Source organism: Periplaneta americana, chromosome 1 (genome assembly GCF_040183065.1).
Source record: "Periplaneta americana isolate PAMFEO1 chromosome 1, P.americana_PAMFEO1_priV1, whole genome shotgun sequence".
Classification (NCBI taxonomy): Eukaryota; Metazoa; Arthropoda; class Insecta; order Blattodea; family Blattidae; genus Periplaneta; species Periplaneta americana.
In genome coordinates this window covers 143,971,457-143,995,943 of record NC_091117.1, presented here as the reverse complement: position 1 = coordinate 143,995,943, position 24,487 = coordinate 143,971,457, and the positions used below count along the sequence as shown (strand labels likewise).

The 24,487-nt window shown below is 35.1% G+C and overlaps 1 protein-coding gene across 1 annotated transcript; it reads left to right on the top strand.

Annotated features, from left to right (window-relative positions):
- The first annotated feature begins 3,242 nt into the window (after positions 1 to 3,242).
- On the top strand, positions 3,243 to 24,319 carry LOC138709297 (gustatory and odorant receptor 24-like). Its single transcript, XM_069839971.1, has 6 exons — positions 3,243 to 3,480; positions 10,585 to 10,845; positions 12,228 to 12,512; positions 18,071 to 18,148; positions 18,257 to 18,346; positions 23,751 to 24,319. Exons 1-6 carry the CDS (start codon positions 3,247 to 3,249, stop codon positions 23,853 to 23,855), a joined length of 1,053 nt encoding a protein of 350 aa, XP_069696072.1. The 5' UTR covers positions 3,243 to 3,246; the 3' UTR covers positions 23,856 to 24,319.
- Positions 24,320 to 24,487: the final 168 nt, after the last annotated feature.

Here is a 24,487-nt window from a genome sequence, read left to right as displayed (position 1 = left end):
AGATATCTCCTGTGAAAGTGTGTATACATTTTTCGGCACCCACTGTATTTACAAGTAAGTAGGTATCTGGATCTGGGTGTTTTCGTCATACATTTTTTGACTTCCGGAATTTTTGTCACACATTACATGTTCGACACAGGCCTCATCGTCATACATTACATTTTCGACACAGGCTTGATCGTCACAGATTACATTTTGGACACAGGCCTAATCGTCACACATTACATTTTCGACACAAGCCTGATCGTCACAGATTACATTTTGGACACAGGCCTGATCGTCACATATTACATTTTCGACACAGGCCTGATCGTCACAGATTACATTTTAGACACAGGCCTCATCGTCACACATTACATTTTCGACACAGGCCTGATCGTCACAGATTACATTTTGGACACAGGCCTCGTCGTCACACGTTACATTTTCGACACAAGCCTCATCGTCACATATTATATTTTTGACACAGGCCTCATCGTCACACATTACATTTTTGACACAGGCCTCATCGTCACGCATTACATTTTGGACACAGGCCCACCATTGTGACTATTTTGCAATGTAAGTATTTGCCCAACGTGACCAAAACACACAGTGTGACCATACATACTATGACTAAAATAATGTGTCTATTATTTATTTATTTATTTAACGTGGTGGAGATAAGGCCATCAGGCCTTCTCTTCCTCTCTACCAGGGGATTACAACTACAATATTAAGAATAGAATTACAATTACAATTACAATTAATATTAAATTTACAAGTACAATAAAAATCAAAGTACTAAAAGATTAACTGATTAATAAAGACTAGACAGTTTATTGTAGAAGTTAAGAACAAAGAAGGATTTTTATTAATTAAGTAAAAATTTAAACTACTCTATGCAGTAAGAAAATGCTTGATAACATCAGTTTGTTTTTGAACGCTGCTAAATTCCGACAGTCTCTGATGTTACTGAGTAGGGTATTCCACAAGCGCGATAGCGAGATTATGTATGACGAATAAGATATTTATATCTGTGACAGAAATTTCCGGTGGCGAAAACTCCTAGATACAGATATATAGATTGTATATAGGCTATTTAGGATGTAGCAGATATTTAGGTGTATATTTGTCTCATATTCTTAGGATAGATCAGACTTGTTCAAATGAAAAAGACATCTACAAGTTTTGTGCTTACTCAGTTGTTTCATGAATTTATATCAGCATTAGTTACTATTTTGAGAATTATTACTTCAAAATTAATGGGGTAATAATGATTAATATTGTACCTAACTAAAAAATGAATAGTTTTTAGTTCATTATTTAAATTATAAATATTCAGGTGTACATTTGCCGTAAATTCTTAGGAGATATGAAACAGATTAAGGATTTGTTTTTCCTAAACAGAAACGAAGACAAATGGAATTAATTTTAGCATTGCCACCTTACCTTGAAAAGAAAGCAAAATAATAAAAAAAACTGAATAACTTGTGGTGGAAATATTATAAGATTTGCGACATGATTTAAGAACCCTTGTTGCATGATAGGTGTCTCTCATCAAAATTAATGTTCGACTGTCGCCCAAAGTTGAATTTTGACATCACAGGTAGAAAAGCGTCGTTAAATAAGACAATACCAAATACCGCGGATATTTATAATATACTGACTATTCTTAATGTTTTGTATTTTGTTGCACAGTGATGAATTATTGTATGTCATTAGGAGAAAAACTGATGTTAGTTATATATAAAAAATATATCGTGTACGCATAAATGTAGTTGAACATCATTATAATATTCATACTACATAATAATTATGTACTCTTATTAAACGCTGTGTAATATACTTAGTAAGTTTACTTTCTCAAGTTTTATTGTTCTAATTATTTGAAATTTGTTATTTCAATCACATTTAAAGACTATATTAATTGTTGATTCCTATCAATGCGCGATATATATGTTACATACTTTATATACATACATACATACATATATATACGTACATACATGCATATATACAGGGTGCTTCATAAGGGTTTACTGTTCCTTACGGAGTTTATTTCCGAAGACAATCTAAGCAAAAAATGTCATATAAACATTTTGCCCTAATCTCAATATTTTCAGAATTACATTAATTTGAAGTTGCTTGTAAAATACCATTATTCTTGAGTTTTAAGGGTAAAATAATATTAAAAATGAAGACTGAACTATTCAGGAGTATAATTTCTTTAATTAGCTAGTATTCTGAAGCTAACCATGTGTTGTGAATTCCATAGTTGCTTCGTACAGATTTTTTTTTTTTTTTTTTTTTTTCGATTTTTAGCTTCAAAATTACATTTTCTTCCGCATTTATCAGAACAATTATTACAAATCACGCCACTCTGGTAAATTCTTTAAGACTGTACCTTAGGATGCATAATTAAACTGTTAAAGAATCAAGTTCCTAAGTCGTGTGATAAGTTCGTAAACATGGTGTCATTTTTAGTCATAAATTGAAAAATAAAATCTGTACAAAGCAATTAACAACACATTTTTAGCTTCAGAACATTACTTAATTAAATAAATTACATTTCTGAATAGTTCATTCTCTATTTGTAATATTTGCTTACTCGTAAAACTAAAGAAAAAAAGTATTTTACTAACAACTTCAAATTACTGTAAATTTGAAAATATTGAGATTAGAGCAAATGTTTGTATGACATTTTTTGCTCAGAATGTCTTCGGAAATAAGCTCTGTAAGTGACGTTAAATTCTATTGAATCACTCTGTATATATCTGTAATTTGTAATCCGCCTCTGCATAGCTATTTTGCACTGGAGAGCTGACAGCATTACGAGTATTTCGTGAGCAAGAGCCGAAGCTCTGCTGCTCCACAGAGCGTTCAGTTGTCCAGCTCTGGTTTACATGAAAATCAAGAAAATAGAACGCTTTGTCTTTTCCACTCGTCACCGTTTTCCTTAACTGTTCTGTCCTGGAAGACGACAGTTGAATCAATGCAAAGCACTATCTCACAAGAGGATAAACTAAATAGATTTCGCATAATGAATTGTTGAAATCGGGAACATTAATTTGATCTGTACAGTTTAATTATTATAATGATGCTTTATATTCCTTGCGGAAGAAACGACAGTCGAATCAAGAGATCAGCACTCGAGAGATGACAGCGGTATTGAACTTAAAGAGTTTAATAATAGAGGGATTACTGAGAAGTATGCAAAATATGACGAGATCTGTTGTGCACGCAGGTGAACTTCAGTTCCGGTTCATGTCTGTGATCACGGTGTATTCGTTCCTTGTACAAGCATCAATGTTTGTGATGGCGGGATGTATACAGAAGGAAAGGATGCAGGAGATCGCAGCATTCAGGGCTACTTACGTTGAACACCTTCTCGACACAGCATTTATCGTCGTACACCTACCGGTGTTCTTGGTTCCTGTCACTCATTGGCTGGAGATGAGAAAGATGATCAACTATGTCAACAGCTGGAGTGTTCTGCAGGTAACATAAATGTGCAAAAAAGTTGAGATATTCCACAAGTAGTATTTGTAGCAGTAGCAGTAGCAGTAGCAGTAGCAGCAGCAGCAGTAGCAGTTTACATCTGACCTCTGTGCAGAATTCAGAAACACCTACACTGTATGTTTCAAGCGTAGGCAACCTTGTGTCCAAGGAAGGAGTGGTTTCATAATTAATTATCACTGTGTCGTCTTACACGACGCTACCACAGTCTAGCATATACAGTCGCGAAGCTTGGGGTGATTATTTGCATTTCTCGCGATAGTTGCTAGCCCCTTGGAGCGCTGTGTGTACTAGGAACAATAGACTGTGTCACTGCCATCGTGATCTAATACAGGCCGTAAGGCAGACCATGTGACTCGCTTAACCCGATCACGAAGGGTGGCGTTTCAACCATATAAATTAATTGGAATCCATAAAAAGTAATATATATTTCTCTAAAATGTAGTGTAATTGCATTCATAAAATTTAAAACAATGATTAGGAGACACTTCAGACATAATTCCTTGCGAGTTAAGGTGTAATATTATTTTTGGTGTGAAAATTACGTTGTTCGTATGTGTAATAGACCTACCTGCCTTTATTTCGATTAAATATTGCGAAATTATTGTACATTCATTTAAGCACGATTCAACAATTTTCAGTTGCACCGCACGAATATTTAGATATGTTGAAATTATAGGTTATGTTTACTGTACCAGTTGCCTCTTTCTGTCTAATTTTAGTGCCCTGCCATTCATATGGAAATATTATAGGTTATGTTTACTATATTTAACTTATATTCCTAAATTCTCAATTATACATTATAATTAAGCATAATGTCATGTATGATACTCCGCACATTCAATTTGTCTGTATTTTAATACTACAATTGAGTATTGAATTATTGTATTTATCTACTACCTAAGAGACGAAGTAACAATCGTGCGTACACTAATTTCATAAGAGTGGTATGATAAATTTTCTGTCTTTAACAAGGAAGATAGATGTGCTATATTAAACCACACAATATAAATTCTTTTTTAGTAAACCTCAAAATAGCTTCCATTCTAAACTTAAAAAGTTGATGTGAAAAGATTATGTTAACATGTAAAATTCTCTTAACATTAAAATAACACAGTTTTGTAATTATTTCTGCAACATAGGCTATTATGCAACAAGAAGTAAAGGGAACTTATGGACACATTACACTAAATAAAACTTAGCTATGATACGCAATAAAGTTATAATATAATAATTCACTGAGCTCCATACACTGAAATAGAAAACCCGAACATATATTATGGCCTGGTCTAGATCGAAAAGGCATTGACTGTGCCGTATTTCGCATTGTTGTGAAAAGTTGTGTAAACTGTGAAATGTTCAATATCGGTTGTAATAACTGTAAATGGCTAAAATACAATAATTTGAATAATAATATGGGACAAGGAAACGTTTGTTGCACTATAAATTCTAAGAAAAAGAGGTCAGAGTTATCCTTCCGAAAGATCCAGGAAGGTGAGTTTATAAAATATAATATATACTTTATGAAAATAATATATAAACCTTATGTATTTCGTATTTCAATAGTGGAGGGAAGGTGTTAATTTTTCAAAAGAACACGATATCAAAAGTACAATACATTTTATCGTCTGCTAGGGAAAGATTCTGTGATGAGACGATAGTAGCGATCCTGGTGGCTAGCAACTATCTATGGATGCATATTTCAACTGTCTATATTTGCATATTTAGTAAGTATTGAGCTTCGCAACTGTATATACTAAACTGAGGCGCTACTATTGATAAAACTGACTAGAAACAGAAATCACTAAACTGTATGTTGCGAGTCACTTCATACATTTCTACGCAACCTGGTACACGGGTGGAGCGGTCACTAATTGTTGTTTAGTCAACTGTCCGAAGACAGGTCTGAACCTCACAAGTGATACCAACAAGGCATCGTTATGAGGCAACTAGGCCAGGAGATAATGGGGTAGGGTGGTCAGTTTCTTTCCCTCTGCATTTCATACATCGCCGACTAGCTACATATTACACAGTCAGACTTCAGATGCATACAAACAGTTATTCTTCCTCTGACACATATTGTCAAGTGAGATGTACTGCCTGATAATAGATGTACAGCTGTAAAAAAAAAGTGAGTCCACAATCTTCTGCTACGTCCGCAGAGAATAATATAATAACGAATAATATAGAATAACAGCTATTTCCTCGGCACTCGACACCGCTTGGAATATAAATTACAATAACTTTTGTGTAGCCTAGTGTCGTGTTCGAGATTTCTGTCATCTACTAGTTAGTGACCAAAGCCGCTAATCGGTATAGTCACCAAATAGCAGTGTCGTATACGATCACCGTTATATGTGCCATCTAGATTTTCCACGTCGAGGATTCAGTTGAAATTCCGACAAGTGCAAATGGATTTTTTTTGGTGTACAGTATCTGTATTTGAGACAGACTTTCAACTATTAGCATTCCATAATTTTTCCATTCATCGTCATCGTCATCGTCATCGTCATCGTCATCGTCATCTTCTTCTTCTTCTTCTTCTTCATCATTATTCTGGACTAACATAGACTCATCTCCGACAGTGTATCTAGAAGTAATTTTACAGTTCAACGCGTTGCTGATATGGAGCTGCTATCGGGCGTGGATTCGATTCCCGCTTGGGCTTATTACTTAGTTGGGGTTTTCTCGAAATTTTCTCCAACTGTAAGGCGAACATCAGGTAATTACATGGCGAATCCTCGGTCTCATCTCGCTATCACCAATTCTATAGACGTTAAATAACCTAGTAGTTGATATAGTGTCGTTAATAAGAGATTAACTGCCCTATCCTGTAGTGCACCAATTTTCAATTTGCTTATTTAATTAACTATTACCCCAGAAACCACTGAAGATATACTGACATTTTTACGATGAAGATACAAGCCGTGGTAAGAATAAACACAAGTGTATAGTATATACTGGGCTTTTTTAGTATATACACTCTTGTTAGTAAGAATAAAAACATTTGAGTACCTACTCATTTTTGATTACATACTCATAACATGGAAGCATAGTAGAATATACTCAAGTTTCCATCTTGTACAGAATATATACGTACTCGTGCTTGATAAGAATAAAAGCTAGTATATTCTCATATTTATAAGTTCGTTCTCATGTTATTCTGAGTATGGTTTGTAGCAGGCTGAATTCTGAATATTTGTTGATTTGTGTTCAGTTTAAATTTAAATAAAACAAATGGCAGAATTTATGAACGATGTAGTAACTCACTGAAAAATATAGAAAAAGACTTGAATTTCAGAAACCTTTAACGCTTCACAAAAGTGAATGTGAAAAAGGTTAAACAAGTATTTGTTATTCATAAAAAAACATAACCTATAAAAATATGAATGGCTATCAAATTATAAGGTTAGATTGTACTTTTAAATATAATTAACGATTACTGTTTATTTTGTAAAATTTGAATTGCAAAATGCAATTACTTATAACTTTAAATTATATAATTATATAACTCTCTATAATAAAAAATAGAATTAGCATAACTGGAATTCTAGAAATGGATTGTAATCTCTATCCAACATCCCGTAATGACGATTTCCCAGTACTATTTTCTTGTTTCCTGTTTATTAACGTCACTTATCTTATTCTCTCTCTCTTTCATGTTTATTTATTTACCGGTATTCATTTATTTATTTTCTTATTTCTTTGTTTATTTAATTAAATTAATTAAATAATTAGTTTATTTATTTACTGATTTGTTTGTTTATCTATTTACTTATTTATTTATTTATTTATTTATTTATTTGTAAAAACCAAAACACAAACCACTACAGCATGCGGATAGCATGTGAAAGTCTATAAAAAAAACTGAGCATCACGGTGCAATGTGGTCAAAGAGGATAGGTAACACGAGTACATACTAACTTTTAAACGATGAAGAAAACTGTAGAGATGAGTATATATTCGCGTTAGGCAGAATGTCTTTATTCTTACGAATATGAATATGTTCTAGTGGTTACGAGTATATAATCACAGGAAGTGCTCATACTCAAAAGTATAAACTTTGAAAAAGTGCTTAGGCTTTATTATTACTACCCAAGATATCTAAGCAAACTGACGCAGACTTTATCAGTAAATGTAAGCACTAAAAAGGATTTGAGTTTTCCAAAAAAAAAGTTGATATTTGTAATTTCTTCATGCAAATGCCCCATTCTCCCACGAACTATAAAATATAGAAGGATGAAATTTTAAACACATGTTAACAATAATACGTTAAAGAAATGGACCCACATTAAATGGCGTATGTGAGGAGGATGGAGTTAACGAGAAAGAAGAATGCTAAATAGTGAGTGCAAAAAAGTCAGGGGTGGCAAAAGTGTTCGAATAAGAATAGAGAAGAAAGTGTTAAGTGTAAGAAGATAGTGTAAGAGTGTAGTAAGATAGACATACAAACAATGAATGAAAGAAAATTAAAATGAAAGAACATCTAAACAAATGAGAAACGAAAGGGAGAAATTGGAAGTCTAATTAAGTGAATTAGATATTTTATGTGTTTCAGTGTTGTGGCATAGGAGTAGCATCAGGGGTACTATAATCTGTAGGAGTATTATAGATATAAATTTACAGAAAGTGGCAATAAAAGATGGAATTTAGGAGTGAAGCGAAGAGAAAGAGATAAGTTCGTAAATAAATAGAGGATAGAATCGTAGGGAAATAACAAGCGATATAAGTGTTGTAAAATAGAGAAAATCGAAATATAGACAAATAATTTAGTAGAAAATACCTAAAAAGAATGATTAAGAGTAGGAACTTACGTAGATTTGAGAATTGATAATAAAAATAATGCTAATTATTAAGGAAAGGAATATGCAGTATTTAAGAGAAAAGCGAGAAATGGAAGTGAAATAGTCTAGATATGAGAGAGAGAATAAAAGAGGATAGATAGGGAAGGATATATAATAATTCAATTAAAGCGGAAGAATAGGAAGTAATCAGGAAATACTTGGCAAACGAATATATTGACATATATTAAAGGGATGATGGATCGAAAAGCAGAAATGTAAAGGTCTGTCATAACTATGAATTGTAAATTGGGCTGACAAATAAATATCAAAATATCAAAGTGGCATATGTCTATTAGTTTGATCAGAAACAAAAAAATATTTTAGATAAAAAATAAGAAAATAAAATCATTATTTTAAAACATCAAATTTTTTCTACAGCTTGTATTTCTTGATAAATCTGCGTCAGTTTCTTAGAAACCTTGTATCTTTGTACTTTCTTAAAAATTTAATTAAAAAAAACAAATTAAACATTGGTGGCATTGGGCATTTAATTTCCCCTTAAATAACCGAATAAGATAATGTTCATTGCTTTATTTTCATATTAGGATATCTGAGGGCAAATGATCGAGAATTAGACTACAGTTCGGACGACGTTTTTTGCTGCTGGAGAACGTTATCAGTAGGTTGATCGAAGCCTAACACGCCTGTGTTGTTAATCACGGGTTACATTTTCCTACTTTGTAAATTAAGTTAATTCATTTTAGTGTTCCAAATTATAGAACAGTAATATAGTTTTGAATACCGATAATCGAACTGTTTGATAGTTTCTATTCGATTGTGTTTGTTATAGGCAGTAGCGGTTGGTGGTCTAAATAATGAGTGTGCTACAATCTCTACATCGGCCTACTGTAGCACTAACATGTATTTATCTTAATTTGAGACTCACCTAGTGACGAAATATGAATTCCGTTCGACGTTCCTTCCTACTGCAGGACTTGTCAATTACCCTGGTGTTAAACGCCTCCATTTTGGACATCATAATCTTTTCTATAAACAGTATTGCAAGAGCAGTAGGACGATCCTGGGACATAGTGTTCATTAAAACGGTTTTTATGCGTTTCAAGCAAGAAAAATATCTTTCTGGATCAGCAGTGGTCATTGGTGTTGTAACCAAATATTTAACAACTTCCTAACCTCTCAGAAATGATCCTGTAAATTGTTGGAGACTATGTATTGTAACAATTGAACAGCCATCTATATTTCGGAAGTCGGGTCTTCCGTACAGGACTCCAAGTTGTGTATTTAACACACTTTTGTTCAGTAGGCCTACAGTGTAACTACTGGCAGCAACTTCAGGTTCGCGTTCAGGAAAATTATGCGAAAAAATTATTTTAAAAATTTGCTGTTTAACAATTTTGTTGCGTCTACGTAGCTTAAAGACTGGAAACGGTGAGTAGTTTCCTGAATTATACGGTCACATACTTCCTTGGCTTCAGTTTTCTGGGATTAAATTTTCCGTTGCTTACTGGCTGATTCAGGAGGAACCTCAAATGAACAGGTAGATGGCAGCAGCAGTAGGACTCTTGAATTGCCAAATAGTACATTGTAAATAGTTCCGAGTTCTTCCAGAAACAATCATTCTTTCGTGACGCTTTACTTTTACAATCTCCTAGCTGTGTCGTACTGAAGCTGACTACAGCACTTTCCCGGGTAAAAATAGCCAATCACAGCAGTGATTTCAGCTTCACACATGCGCATAATTGTCTACATTCTCACGTGGAGTTCTGAGGAGCACAACGAACTCCCTGAGGCACCAAAGAGCGAAGAGTGAAGACTAAATACTCTCTAACGCGTCATGAACATAACCACGGGAAATGGTCAAATGACATCAGATACTACGGTATTACAGATACATTATCATTGTGCTGTAGCACTGTAGCACATAAGGACAGGCCGCCCCTGGTTATAGGCTTAGTATAAACTTACTTCCATGTGCGAAAAGTGGAGGTCACTGGTCAAAAATGATCGTCCCTGCTGCATTCGCCACTGAAGAAATATTGCCTTAAATGGAAAGCTGACAATGATAAGAATGCTCCACTGTGTACCCATTTGATGTGAGGCTGAAAACGTAAAAGAGAAGATAAGTTATCTTTATATAAATCTCGATAGTAATGTGAAAAAATCCTTAATGAAAAGTGAGATATTTTAAAATCATTAGCGTCTTTTAGATCTCTATAATTATTAGAAAAGAAAACTTTTTTGTTCCTAAAGATTGTAAGATTGTTTCTGTTTTCATTTCTAGAGCGACTACAACAGGCTTATCCAGAAGGAGCTGTCATTGAATCTGAAGCGCAGGGTGTCCGTGATGCTGGGGTTAATGGCACTGATGCTCATTGTGCTGGAAATTGACGGGTTTCTCGTTATACGAGGCTTGCAGAAGTGGTGGCATGGGATTCCATTTGGCTTCTCTGTCACTCTTTGCGTTCTTCTGCCTTTCAACTGGACCTCTATTTGCAGGGCACTAGTGTTCACTGCGAAGGAAATCATGGACGATATGCAGACAGTAAGATGATTTTATCTATGAAGAATACCTCTATATTTTATTATCAGAATCATGTTATCCTGATCTGAAAAGTCGCTTATATTCTGTTCGTAAAGTTATACTTAGATACTCCAAACAAATAGGCAACATGCATCCCTTCCACGTCTTGTTGATATGATTGAACTGGTTGAACTTACAAGTAATCCTGAAACGTCGAAAACGTAGGGTTGTCGATTGAGTACGGTGAATTTTAAAATGTTTTGTAAGAACTTAATTATGCGAACAAAGTAAACTGTTTGAGAAAAACAAATTTCAAAGTGTGTAATTTAATTATCTTGTTCACTTTTTTAAAAAGAACCTGGGCGAAATGTCTCACATTACAACATTACAAGTTAAACACTTGTGTAACCTTCCATGTAAGTTATGAATATCACAATCAATGTTTCTTATTACTTTCGTATGTGTTCCTGAAGCTCTTTTGTAGTACTCGGACGATTCTTGAAAACTCTGGATTCGTAGCCCCATACACTCAGATCTGGAGATGTTGCTGGCCAAGTGATGTCACCAAATCTTGAAATCAATCGATCAGGAAACATGGTTCTGAGGATAGTTAAGCCTTTTCTTGCAGCGTACACCGATGCACAATTCTGTTGGCAAGCAAATGGGAATATGCCGTAAATTTTTCTCCTGTTTTGTCAACAAATGAATGCAGCCATGGATTAAAAATAAATAAATGTAATCCTTGTTATTATAACAGTCGGACTTGACTTAATATTTAAAAATATTTCTTTAGGGAAAAATGAATGTTAACAACGAAGCAATACAAAATTATTCTTGAAAATTACTTCTACACAGGAGTTTTAGTTGGAGAGCAGTGTCGTTATGATGTTTGTTGTGAAAATTAATTTCTGGGCAATTGGTCACAATTTCATCAACTTCCTCGACGAAACCTAGTCAGAATTGTTAACAGGTAAATTCAGTATTTTCTTGTCCACGTGACAAAATTTTACATGTTTTTAAAAACAAACATAGGTAATTAAAAAATAAATAAATATTAAGTACGAGACTCAAACATTTGAAAGTACCACAGATTATTAAATCAGTAAAATCGCCTGTCTGGTTAGGCTCGGCAAACAAATGTATTAGGTGTAAACCCAAAAAACAAGTCCTTGAAGTTCCGATTCAAAATCGAATACGGGGTAGGCCTATATGTGAATTCTCCTTGTAGAGGACTGAACTCGTTCATATTATCATTTTGTCGAATATGACAAGTATTTCCATTGCAACCGAAGTCGAATGACATCAGTGTTATTTCCGTTCCACAAATTCTTTTCATTTTTCTGTTAGTGTAGGTCAAATATAAACGTTACACGTAAAATAATGTTATGTGGTTATGGTTATAGCACATGGCAAATCTGCATTCTGGGGCAAGCGACAAACTGAACCAATACAGAAAACTATGGCTGAAGCTCAGTTACCAGACCCAAGGACTGGGCTACTGTTGCGGTATAACATATGGCGCACAGAACCTCGTGTTCTTCACCATCCAGATCATCGGAGCCTACGCCTTTCTGTCCGAGATAGGTCACGGTCCCTTCATCGCCAACGCCATTTTCGCTTTGACCACCATAGTATTCGGCGGGCTCCTCTATTTCCAGTGCAATGCGGCCCACACGGCCACAGCAGAGGTAAGAAGTTTTAATCATCACACTTCCCGAACTCTACCTAGATGCAGTGTGGGACTCACCTCACCTCACCGACCCTGGCCGAAGGAGAACATCACAGGAGACGCTGGGAGTAGGGATGTAGTGGAACTGATAAGAGGTGTTGACAGGCTAAAGATCTGACCATTCAGCTACCGCAAGGGTTAACACATGTATAGTCAATTGAACAAGACCATTTAACAAAATGTCTTGTCTACTTTTCATTTGGTCTTTTTGTTAAATTTTCTTTTTCAATTTGTAAGATTTATACACATTACAATGATGTTATTTTAATCAACAGTTTTATACGTAAATCTTGTACTTCCGTATCTTCAAGTTGAAACTAATTAAATTATATAATTAATGTATTTTATTAAAAAACATTCTTTTAACATTTCAGTATATACAAACAAATGATGTAATATAATTTTTGTTGTTTGAACTTAATACATTCTTATTTTTATTTTTAAACATATTTAAGTCCAACAAATCATATTGTAATTATTGCAAATTGCATGACAATTTATTATTTTTCAAACTCTTTTAAAATATCTCAAATTTTAACATATGATAAGTAACTATTTCAGTTACTTACTTACTGGCTTTTAAGGAACCCGGTGGTTCATTGCCGCCCTCACACAAGCCCAAAATTGGTCCCTATCCTGAGCAAGATTAATCCAGTCTCTATCATCATATCCCACTTCCCTCAAATCTATTTTAATATTAGCTTCCCATCTACGTCTCGGCCTCCCCAAAGGTCTTTTTCCCTCCGGTCTCCCAACTAACACTCTATATGCATTTCTGGATTCGTCCATACGTGCTATATGTCCTGCCCATCTCAAACATCTGGATTTTATGTTCCTAATTATGTCAGGTGAAGAATACAATGCGTGCAATTCTGCGTTGTGTAACTTTCTCCATTTTCCTGTACTTCATCCCTCTTAGATCCAAATATTGTCCCAAGTATCTTATTCTCAAGCACCTTTAACCTATGTTCCTCTCTCAAAGTGAGAGTCCAAGTTTCACAACCATAAAGAACAACCGGTAACACAGGGTAAACCATACAGTTATTGGCCACCTTACAGTTATTGGTCACTTGAACTTTGATGTGTCATTATAAGACAGGATGTGCAAATAATTAATTAATATTTTGCCAGATGGTAGCAGCATGTTTTCTTATTTGGTAGTTACTTTAATTTTCAACAACAGATAGCACTGTGTGATGAAAAAGATGTTTTTGCAAAACACACGTTCCCAGGCTTTGGTTTCTTGTGAAATTCTTAAGAACTGTGTTATGGTTGAGTCGTTATAATTACTGTTCCTTTTAATTGGTATTCATTATTATTCCAATTATGAGGTAAGTACATCTCTATTTTTCACTTTACACTTAAAAAACGTAATGAAAAACAATCCCTAAATTTTCAAAATTTACTGGCTAATAACTGTTTAATTATAACTCATTTTTCAGTTATTGGCCACCCCGGCCAATAACTGTAATTTTAAAATAATTTTAAAAATCAATTATTTTCCTTCATTTAACTTATTAAATGCCACTATTTCACTAGGATTTTTATTCTGAGTCCATTAAACGTGTGCATAGTTATTAGCCACGTGGCCAGTAACTGTCTTAATGGGTGGCCAATAACTATTCTTGTTTATTTTATACCCTGGTTACGTTATTTTTAAGATTCCAAATTGGGCTGACTATAAGCCAAAGGCGATGAAGGTAACATTGGAAGAATTGGAAACTCACAGGACTTCACTTAGAGTCATTGCTAAAAAGTATGGTGTTCCTAAGGCAACCCTAAATATCAAAATAAAGAATGCTAAAACGGAAAGGTGATTTGAATCTTATAGCTTAGGAGGAAATTGATAATGAATGTTCTGAAAATGTCATTTCATATCGAACACTGGATGCAGTCAAATCTACGGGGATGTTTCCGATCTCTGAAACGAATTTGAATGACATCATGTGCATCAGGAGTCACACGACAGCTGAACTGTGGCGCGAGGTGACAGACCAGTAGTGATTTATCTCATAGTCAGAGTGCACGGCGACTCACAGCAGAAATTCCCAAGAAAATCGAACATTTTTGGGAGGGATACATAACAACTCTTTCCGGTGCCAAGTACACTGAAGTGAAAATAAAAGAAGCTTGTAATAAACGAGATTTCGTTATTTCCTAGAAAGGCATCTTCTGTATACTTAATAAGATTGGTAAAGTACGAATGGAATTAATTTGTATCATCTCGTGGGGAGCGACGACTTGTGACGGGGGGGGGGGGTTGATTTGCTTGATTTTTCCACTCTGGAATTAATCCCATCCGAGCTTTGCCAGTCTTATTAAGTACACATAAGATGTCTTTCTTAGAAATAATAAAACCACGTTTTTGCAGGCTCCTATGATTTTCATGTAACTGTACTTGGCATTGGAAAGAGTTGTTATGTACACCTCCCAGAAAGGTTAACTTTTCTTGGGAATTGCTACTGTGATACACTGTGCACTCTGATTATGAAATCACTCACTACTGGTTTGTCACCTCTCGCTGCAATTCAGCTGTCGGTGTGATTCCTGACGCACATGACGTCATTCAAATTCGTTATTAGAGATCAGAAACAACCCTGTACTCAATAAGAAGTTTTGGCTGACAATATTGACAATTACACCTATTATAAAATGCAAGAGATGAACCCCGGAATCTGACTTTCCATGACAATTTTGTATATTTTGTATTTTTTGTTGGCTATTTAACAACGCTGTATCAACTACTAGGTTATTCTGCGTCGATGCGATTGGTGATAGCGCGATGGTATTTGATGAGATGAGACCCAGGATTTGCCATAGTTTACCTCACATTCTCCTTACAGTTGTGGAAAATCTCGGAAAAACTCAAACAAATGATCATCTCAAGCAGGAACGAACCCATGCCAGGGCACAAGTCTGGATCGGCGGGCAAGTGCCTCAGTCGACTGAACTACGCCAGTGGCCGACTCCCCATTGCACATCAACAAGTGTGAATGCAGGTTGTAGTAGTTAACATTCTGGTTGTGGTAACATAAATGTAAGTGAGAGCCATCGGCGTATCTCGGTCATTTAAGGCGCTTGCCTGCCGATTTGGAGTTGCGTTCGGGCACGGGTTCGATTTCTGGTTGGGTTTTTTCCGAGGTTTTCCTCAGCTGTAAGGGAAATGTCAGGTAATCCATGGGGAATCCTTGGCCTCATCTCGCCAAATATCATCTCGCTATCACCAATCCCATCGACGCTAAATAACCTCGTAGTTGATAGAAGTAAAAAGAACATAAGTAAGAAAATAGCTTCCATGCTCAAAAGAGTCAAGAACACAACAATTGGAAAGTCTCTGGTTTGGCCAGAGACACCTAAAAGAGAAGGAAAACATGATATAGAAAGATTGCCATTTTCGATAATATCACTGAGCTACCAGGATATGCACAGAAAGAAACGCGAGCAGAAAGTCGTCCAAGAAAAGAAAAAAGATAGAGATAACGTGAAGTTGCGCAAGAAGGAAAAGAGGAAACACAAATGGCAAATCGAACACTTTTCAGAGAATTGCAAAATGAATGAAGTCCAATTTGTGACATTTGCAAGAAGCTTTCAGTAAAATTTGATGTGAAGATTGTAAAAAAGTATTTTATGTAAATTATATTTCACGTAAACACAGACAACATATTCCTGAAAAAGATGGTGATATCTCCCTATGTCACTCATTTTTATAAAGAAGAAGATTCACATAACAGTATGGACCTTAAGGGTAGTTCGAAGGATGATGATTTCCTTGAAGAACTTGATAAACTAGCAACATATAAATAAGGGCCTACAGAGCAAAGAGACATGTGGATTTATATTTTACATAAAACTGGTGTTAGGGCAGTGCAATGCATATGTAAATAACTAATAGAAATAATAGCAAGAGTTCAAAATAATATTTGCAACCAAAACAAAAATAAATGTCTGTTACAGTTGACAATTGTGAAGTGGCCAATAACTATACAGTCAGTGGCCAATAACTGTCAAGAAGTGGCCAATAACTATAATTTCATACATATTAATATTATTTGGCCACTAGTATCATGCAGTATTATTGAATCCATTTGTGTAACAGTGATTTGAATAAAGAAATAATTGACAATTACAGATGCACAAACAGTTCCTTCTTACAATATAATGCATTGAAATCCTCGACTTTCAAACATAAAACTTTCCTTAAGTGGCCAATAACTGTATGGTTTACCCTAACTGTTTTATAAATTCTAACTTTCAGATTTTTTGACAACAGACTAGATGATAAAAGCATCTCAACCGAATAATAACACACATTTCCCATATTTATTCTGAGTTTTATTTCCTCCCGAGTATCATTTATATTTGTTACTGTTGCTCCCAGGTATTTGAATGTTTCCACCTCTTCAAAAGATAAATTTCCAATTTTTATATTTCCATTTCTTACAATATTCTCGTCACGAGACATAATCATATACTTTGTCTTTTCGGGATTTACTTCCACACCTATCTCTTTACTTGCTTCAAGTAAAATTCCCATGTTTTCCCTAATAGTTTGTGTATTTTCTCCTAACATATTCACGTCATCCGCATAGACAAGCAGCTGAAGTAACCCGTTTAATTCCAAACCCTCTCTGTTATCCTGGACTTTCCTAATGGCATACTCTAGAGCAAAGTTAAAAAGTAAAGGTGATAGTGCATCTCCTTGCTTTAGCCCACAGTGAATTGGAAACGCATCTGACAGAATTTGACCTATACGGACTATGCTGTACGTTTCACTGAGACACATTTTAATTAATCGAACTAGTTTTTTGGGAATACCAATTTCAATAAGAATATCACATAAAACTTCTCTCTTAACCGAGTCATATGCCTTTTTGGAATCTATGAATAACTGATGCACGGTACCCTTATACTCCCATTTTTTCTCCATTATCTGTCGAATACAAAATATCAGTTAATAATTGTAAATGTTTCTGTCGCAGTCTTGACATCACTGATGATGGGGATGCAATCCCCGAAACATGTATGATAAATAAAGAAGCTCCACAGACGTAGTGCTCATACAACTGTTATGTATTTTCTTAAATTTTAATGTGTTTTATCAATTCATTTCATCTTGCAGCATATTAGTATTCTCCTACACTCTCTTCCAAATCATGTTGACAATTAATAGATAGCTGAAGACACTCTTCATGAAAAATTAAACAAAGAATTATATTTGTGAAAAGTGTAGTGGATTTTTTTGTTGAGAGAATTGTCAGCAAATTGAAAAAAGAATTACGTTTTTTTTTCGATGTCTTGCCTAGAATTATCCAAATGTGTTTGTAGTTGCCTTTTCGGTCCAACATAATTTGAGAATACAAAAGCTTTTTATAATCATAATTAATAATATATATATATATAGATTCCAGAATTAACATAATAAGACTTCAGCTAAATAAATGTAGGGCGTCTAAAGCTGACGTCTTCATTCATAACAAATGCAGCTATTGAGTTTTAATGCTAAGTACTTGTTTACAGGTTGGTGAAATTTTTCAAGAGAAGCTTGAAAAAATGGAAATGACATACCCGACAAAAAACAAGACTGCAAAAGATAATGTAAGTTTGTGTTTATATTTTATTTCATATTAACAAATGCAACTAAATTTTGACATGTCTTACTTTAGAATTAAAAGTTCTATACGTAGCTGTTAATTTCGATTACAGATAAGACACTTCTTAGAAACAATTACATTGAACTCTCCTGTGATCAGCCTTTGTGGTTTTGTTGACGTCAACAGAAGCTTGCTTACCTCTGTAAGTACATGGTGACATAAAAATAGGAATATTTACAGTAAGTGTAACGCTCTTCTATATCAACTCGAAACTCATGATGTGGAATCAGCAAAATGTTGGGTCCACACTAACAGAGCACAGGATCAGTGTTGCCAAATCAGAATTCCATTTACCGCTGCACAAGCTTAAAAAAAACCGCTAAACTGTAATTGAAAAACTCCAGATTTTTCTTAACACATCACTTTCAAATTTGAAATACAAACAATACAGTTTTAGGAACTGGAGGATTTTTAAAAATTGTAGACTAAATTATGGAAAGTGTGTAGGCTATCACTTTGTAGGCTCTATATTCTGTGCAAAATCGTAAGGACAATTAAGTCTGAATATTTTGCATTCAATATTACCTTACATAATTTACATCGAACTTTCCAACTACCACCGACAACTTCTTCCACCTAATTTTTCAACACATGTTTTTTTCACACATATATAAACTTTAGAACGTAGAGAGTTATACGTGGCATATTTCTTCAAAGTGAATGAAGTAGCTCAAGAATATACTGGACACTTCGGAAACAATCATATTCACAATCACACCAGCCGGTTCGTAATTTGATTTCACACTGAACTGGAGACGTGCCTGCCAATAATGAGTCTGATTTTAAGTATGTCTGTGTTACATAAACTATAATGCGGAATGATAAATTAAATAATATATCATAATATAATTTATCATAAATGGAAATAATAATAATTCAGTTCATTATTTAGTCTTTAGGATTAAATATAACAATTAATTTACAAAAACAATGCATACATGATTAGACTAAGAGTTGAACAAAATGCAGCATACTTTAATTGTACAACAACAATGGGTGAGGCAGGAAATGGACGTGGTTGTACCAAATCCAGTTAACATAAAACGTTGATCGCACAATGAAAAATTGTGATAATTCCATATTAAACTCTGATTTATGATTAACTAATTTTGTTGTCCGCAAGTACATATAAAAATAATTATATCTTTACAGGAAGAAAACTGAAAAATATAGTTTTCTTCTGCCGGAATCATAAAAAAACGCCAAATAAACAGCTAGCCGCTGACAGTAAAATTCTGTAGCTGACCATAGTCCTGAAAACACCAGATTTAGCTACAAACGCTGACTTGGTAACATATTGAAAACTGAAAAACAACAATGCCTGTCAAACTCGTGCACCGAAATTGTGAAGAGTTTCTTGTGTACCTGTGTGCAGTAGTGAAGGCAATTCGTACGTCTCAGCATTAGTACTCTGTGTTGTTTATTCTGGACGGCTGTGTTAACTGTGCAGTGGCGTTTATATATGATGCATGCCTCCTGACTGCTTTATGTCCCTTGCATTGACTCAACGTAGTTGTCATTAATCAAAATAACCATATTAGCGGCTTTTCTTCAGCTGGTCAGTGATTAGTTGACGTATCCAGCGTATAGATAATTATACAGTACGGACACTTCGCGTCGGTATCTTTGATGTAGCAGGACAGTGGCGTAGCCAGACTAATTATTTTGGATGGGCCAGATATGCAGGGTTTAGAAAATACCTGATCCATCTCCTGACAATGCCGCTGCCGTCAACTCTCTTGAAACTCATTCTCGAAAGTCCTATTTAATAACATTAAAAATTATGATAAACAATCATGCAAGGCATACCTATACAAACTCTTCATAAGGTGAACTGGAGCTGTCGAGATTTCGTAGAAACAAATCGGTCGATGACTGATGATGGGTCCTTCAACAAATCCCAGCTTTTCTTCCTCTCAATGGATAGAAATGCTAGATTACAAAACATTGTCCTTGACATGATTGTCGAATTTTTCTTCGTTTCAGAGCTTTCAACACTTTTATATGATTTCCTTAATGAAGGACGAACATTTACTAATATCCATTTTTGGAGACTGAGGTGCTTCCGATAATGAATTTGCAAGAGCAAGAATATCATCTAAACATACCAAATAAAATAAAGTGTCAAATTTTCTAGTTGATGTTAACAATTCAGTAGCCTCCACAGCTTCCTTCTTTTTATCGCTGCCAGACAATTTTAGGCCCAATCCAACACAAATAAATTGGCTCTTGAAGAAATGAACGTATTTTTGACTTCTTACCTTAACGCTATCGACAGTAACTATTGCTCTGCATCCATGGTTTAGTTTTAATTTCGAGTATTTTCCATAAAAAGAAATTCGCATATTTCTTGGATGGGCCTGGGCCCACCTAGCCCACCCGCTGGCTACGCCACTGTAGCAGGACTGATTTCAATTATCTTCAAACCAGTTTGAGCGTGAGATTCTGCTTTCTCTCTGGAGTTGACACTGACATCACACCAGCTAGCAGGCGACACAGCGAAATATAACATATACAATTAATACATCTAAATACAGTAGTGGCAAAAAAACCGGACCGACCCGTGTAGCTGATTTCAGAACCTTGTTCACTCCAAAGCACGATACACTAGTAACTAAACTTTCGTGGTTCGAATACTGCCTGGGAAGGAAACTTTTTTTTGTTCCTTATTCAAATTTATTCCCAATACTTTTCAATTGCTGGTAAAATTCATGTTCTGGGAATAATAAGTTAATTAAGTAGTAAAATATCGTTGCAATCGAAAAGTATTGGGAATAAATTTGAATAAGGAAAAAAAAAAGTTTCCTCCCCAGGCAGGATTCGAACCAAGAAAAGTCTTAGTTACCAGTCTATCGTGCTTTGGAGTGAACAAGGCTCTGAAATCAGCTACAAGGGTCGGTCCGGTTTTTTGCCACTGCTACTATACATTATGTACTGAAATAAAATAAATTGAAGCGATGAAATAATAAATCCGGCATTAACTGTAATGTCTAGACTCTAGAGTTCCTTTATAATGAGAGTTGAGACTTTGACTCAACAACAATTAAAATATGTAATGATTTGATAGCGCTGAAACTGGAAAAACAAAACTCCTATGAGAAGCAAAACCATATTCCTATATTATATTGTATGCAAATATTAAACGAATTTCATACATAATTATATAATGTATTATATTATTTTATAATATAATTTATTATATATAAAATATGAAAAAAAAATATTATTACAACTAGTTTGTCACTGAGAAATAAAGAAAAGCTGTTAACTTGAATTAATTTGAAGCAAAGCGTTACTGGATCATGCAATAAGGTAGGCGATGTTTGGATCCTGTGTCTCAACTCTATTCTCAATTATTATCCTAGCATGTGCTCGATTACACTAACCTCTAGCGCTTGAAAGTGGAACTAAACACCGGCGCACAGACAAACAAAACACAGGAAAATTCACTCAGTGTCCATTCTTTGTAATCCCTATTCGCTGGCGTATCTGTTATGTTTGAATATTAAAAACGCAGACCGTTCATGTGAACAGACTGGGTAGCAGAAGGAATGTGCTGCCAATGATTTTCAGTTTAATGTTCAACCATTATATTCATAAGCAGAGGGCGGATCAGAGTGACCAGGTTCAGTGACTTCATGTTACTGATGCAGAGAGCAGATTGTCTCGGCACGTGTTCCCTAGGTACAGACAGTGGGTAAAGAATTATACAGTACGTAGTAGGAATATCATGTTCCGCTTCGCAAATAGGTGGCGTATGCTACTACTAGTAAAAATGTGGGAATAAGACTATCCGATGAACTACTCATAGTAGTGACCTACTGGCAAGAAATATTTACTAACGTGTGAGACGATGGAAAAGGTGAACCACACAACAATGGCAACTGTATTTTCTAATGCCATGGATATTTTGTGGCCTAATGGTATCAGGTATAATAATTTATTTCTTTAAGCACAGATGCTAAGCCCTATATGATAAAGACGGCCAAGGACACAAAAATAATGTATCATAACTTGGTTCACCTAGCCTGATTAGCACATGGACTCCATAGGGTCGCGGAAGTAATTCACTGTTCTTATAGTGACGTCGATAGCTTTATAGGTAGGCCTAATGTTAAGAAAAGTTTTCTGAAAACACCTTCCCGGATACAAAAATTCAAGAAAATCGCTCCCTGGGTTCCCCTTGCACCAAATCCCATAATAACAAGATGGGGTAGTTGGCTAGACGCTGTCTACTATTATGCCACATATTATGTTCAAATTGTGAAAGTGATCAATAGCTTAGATTCTACAGAGGCACATGCAATTGAAATAGCAAAATCCCTAATTTCAGTTGATCTTTAGTTTAGATTTCATACAGAAGAAATTTTGTCACTTACCGAAAGCCATAACGTTGTTACAAGCACATGATTTACACATGCCAAAGACTAAGAACATAGTGGAAGAAGTATCTGTAAAACGTAAGGAAACGAAAGCCGGAGAAGTTACGAAAAAAGTGAACGAGAATCTTTAGAATGTGTTAGCAAAAAAATAATGATTTTTCAGTCATGTGTGTTGTGCGAAATGTGTTGCCGCAAAAACAAACAGAGACCTCCAGATCAAAAAGTGAAAGAAATAATATATCAGATATTGATATAAGTTAGTGCATTATTCGTATTCACCTATTACGTCTCGCGATGTCGAAGGGACTTTATCACGATATAATTTTTGTTTAAGATACGCAGAAACGTTCACTTTCGACAATCTCCGCATGTACATTATTGTACACTGCAATGCACAGACTACGTAGTATTCACTTTACACGTACTAAGTACAATCTACTGTTTTATAACGGAGTACAAATTCACAGCCGTCATTTACAGCACGGTGTGCGCATTCTTTTGATACAACTGTACGGACATTGCAGGTACGCGTCCGTTGTGTACTTCTGCAGTCACCGTCTCTGCTTCAACATAAACAGACTATAGTAAATGGTGAGTAAACTTGTAAGAACAGTCACTCTGATCCGTCCTTTGTTCATAAGCATATGTTTAACCGAAAACCATATTTAGTGAGCATATTGTGGTTAAACGTCTCATTATACTGATCATTGCACGTTTTACCTTTGGGGAATAATAATAATAATAATAATAATAATAATAATAATAACAACATTGTTGGTATAATATACACTTGCAATACTGATAAGGCTATGTAACATGAGACGTAGCTCCGATTTTTGTCACCACTGACATTCACTTACAATTTTATTAATAGGCCTACGTAACGAGTTGGAGGTCTTCTAATATATTTGTCTGTAATCTCTGCTGTGATCCTGCATCGTGCTGATAACACTGTCAGGTAGGTCCACCACGTGAGAGAGTCTAGTGTTGGTTTATAAAATATCAACACATATAGATAATGATGTAGCTCCTCTAGGAAAGAAAGAGAGGAAGAAAAATATACCTACTATTATGTATGTAGGCCTATAAGTTGTAGGTGAAGCCAGTGTTAGCAAAATAATGTATTTTTAGAATGAAATTTATGCATAATGCTTTTGATTTCAGTATTTTTCTGCTACCGTGACATATTTGGTGGTTCTGTCACAATTCCAGAAGAGTTCTTCCGAAGAGAAGAATGCTAGAAATGAGACTATCGCCACAGAGACATAGATATTTCCGTCACACATGGGGAATGCTGTGCTTTTACATGCATGTACTTGTCGATATGTGGAACTTGTCATTTCTTGCACTGTAACATGATTGTCATTCACAATATCCAACGTAAAATGTCCATTATGCAAAGAAGTGTCCACGCTTATAAATAGTTCAGTATCACAGTGGGTAAGTTATTAAAATGTCCACAATAAGTATTACCAAAACGTCTTCGAGCCAAGATGTCCACTCACTGCGCGACATCCGCCTGCTATACGGGTCGCCCGTCTCCCGCCAAACGGTAACCGTCATTTGCGACAAAATAAAATTCATAATACTGAAGTATAAGGCTTATCTTATTGTAGTAGTTACTGGAAATGGTGACCTTCGGCATTCCATGCTTGGCATCGCTTCAGCACATTCTCGAACACTTCCTGTAGCTCATTTTCACTTAGGCTATGTGATGCACTACACGGGTTTTGTACGGTATTAACTTCAACAATGTAGTGGCGTATTGAACTAAGGTTTTTGACACCCTCATTTCCTGGGCTAATTTGCGCAAAGATTTCTGAGGACTTCGTTCTAATCGAAAACCTATTTCATATCATGTTTCCTCAGTTAAGATGACCCGTTTATTCACTCAACGCTTC

Excerpts from the sequence above, each read along its gene's own strand:
- LOC138709297 (XM_069839971.1), top strand. The coding sequence starts at position 3,247 with ATGTCTGTGATCACGGTGTATTCGTTCCTTGTACAAGCATCAATGTTT. Across the intron at positions 12,513-18,070 it reads CCCACACGGCCACAGCAGAG|GTTGGTGAAATTTTTCAAGA; the intron begins GTAAGAAGTTTT and ends ACTTGTTTACAG. Across the intron at positions 18,347-23,750 it reads ACAGAAGCTTGCTTACCTCT|TATTTTTCTGCTACCGTGAC; the intron begins GTAAGTACATGG and ends TTTTGATTTCAG.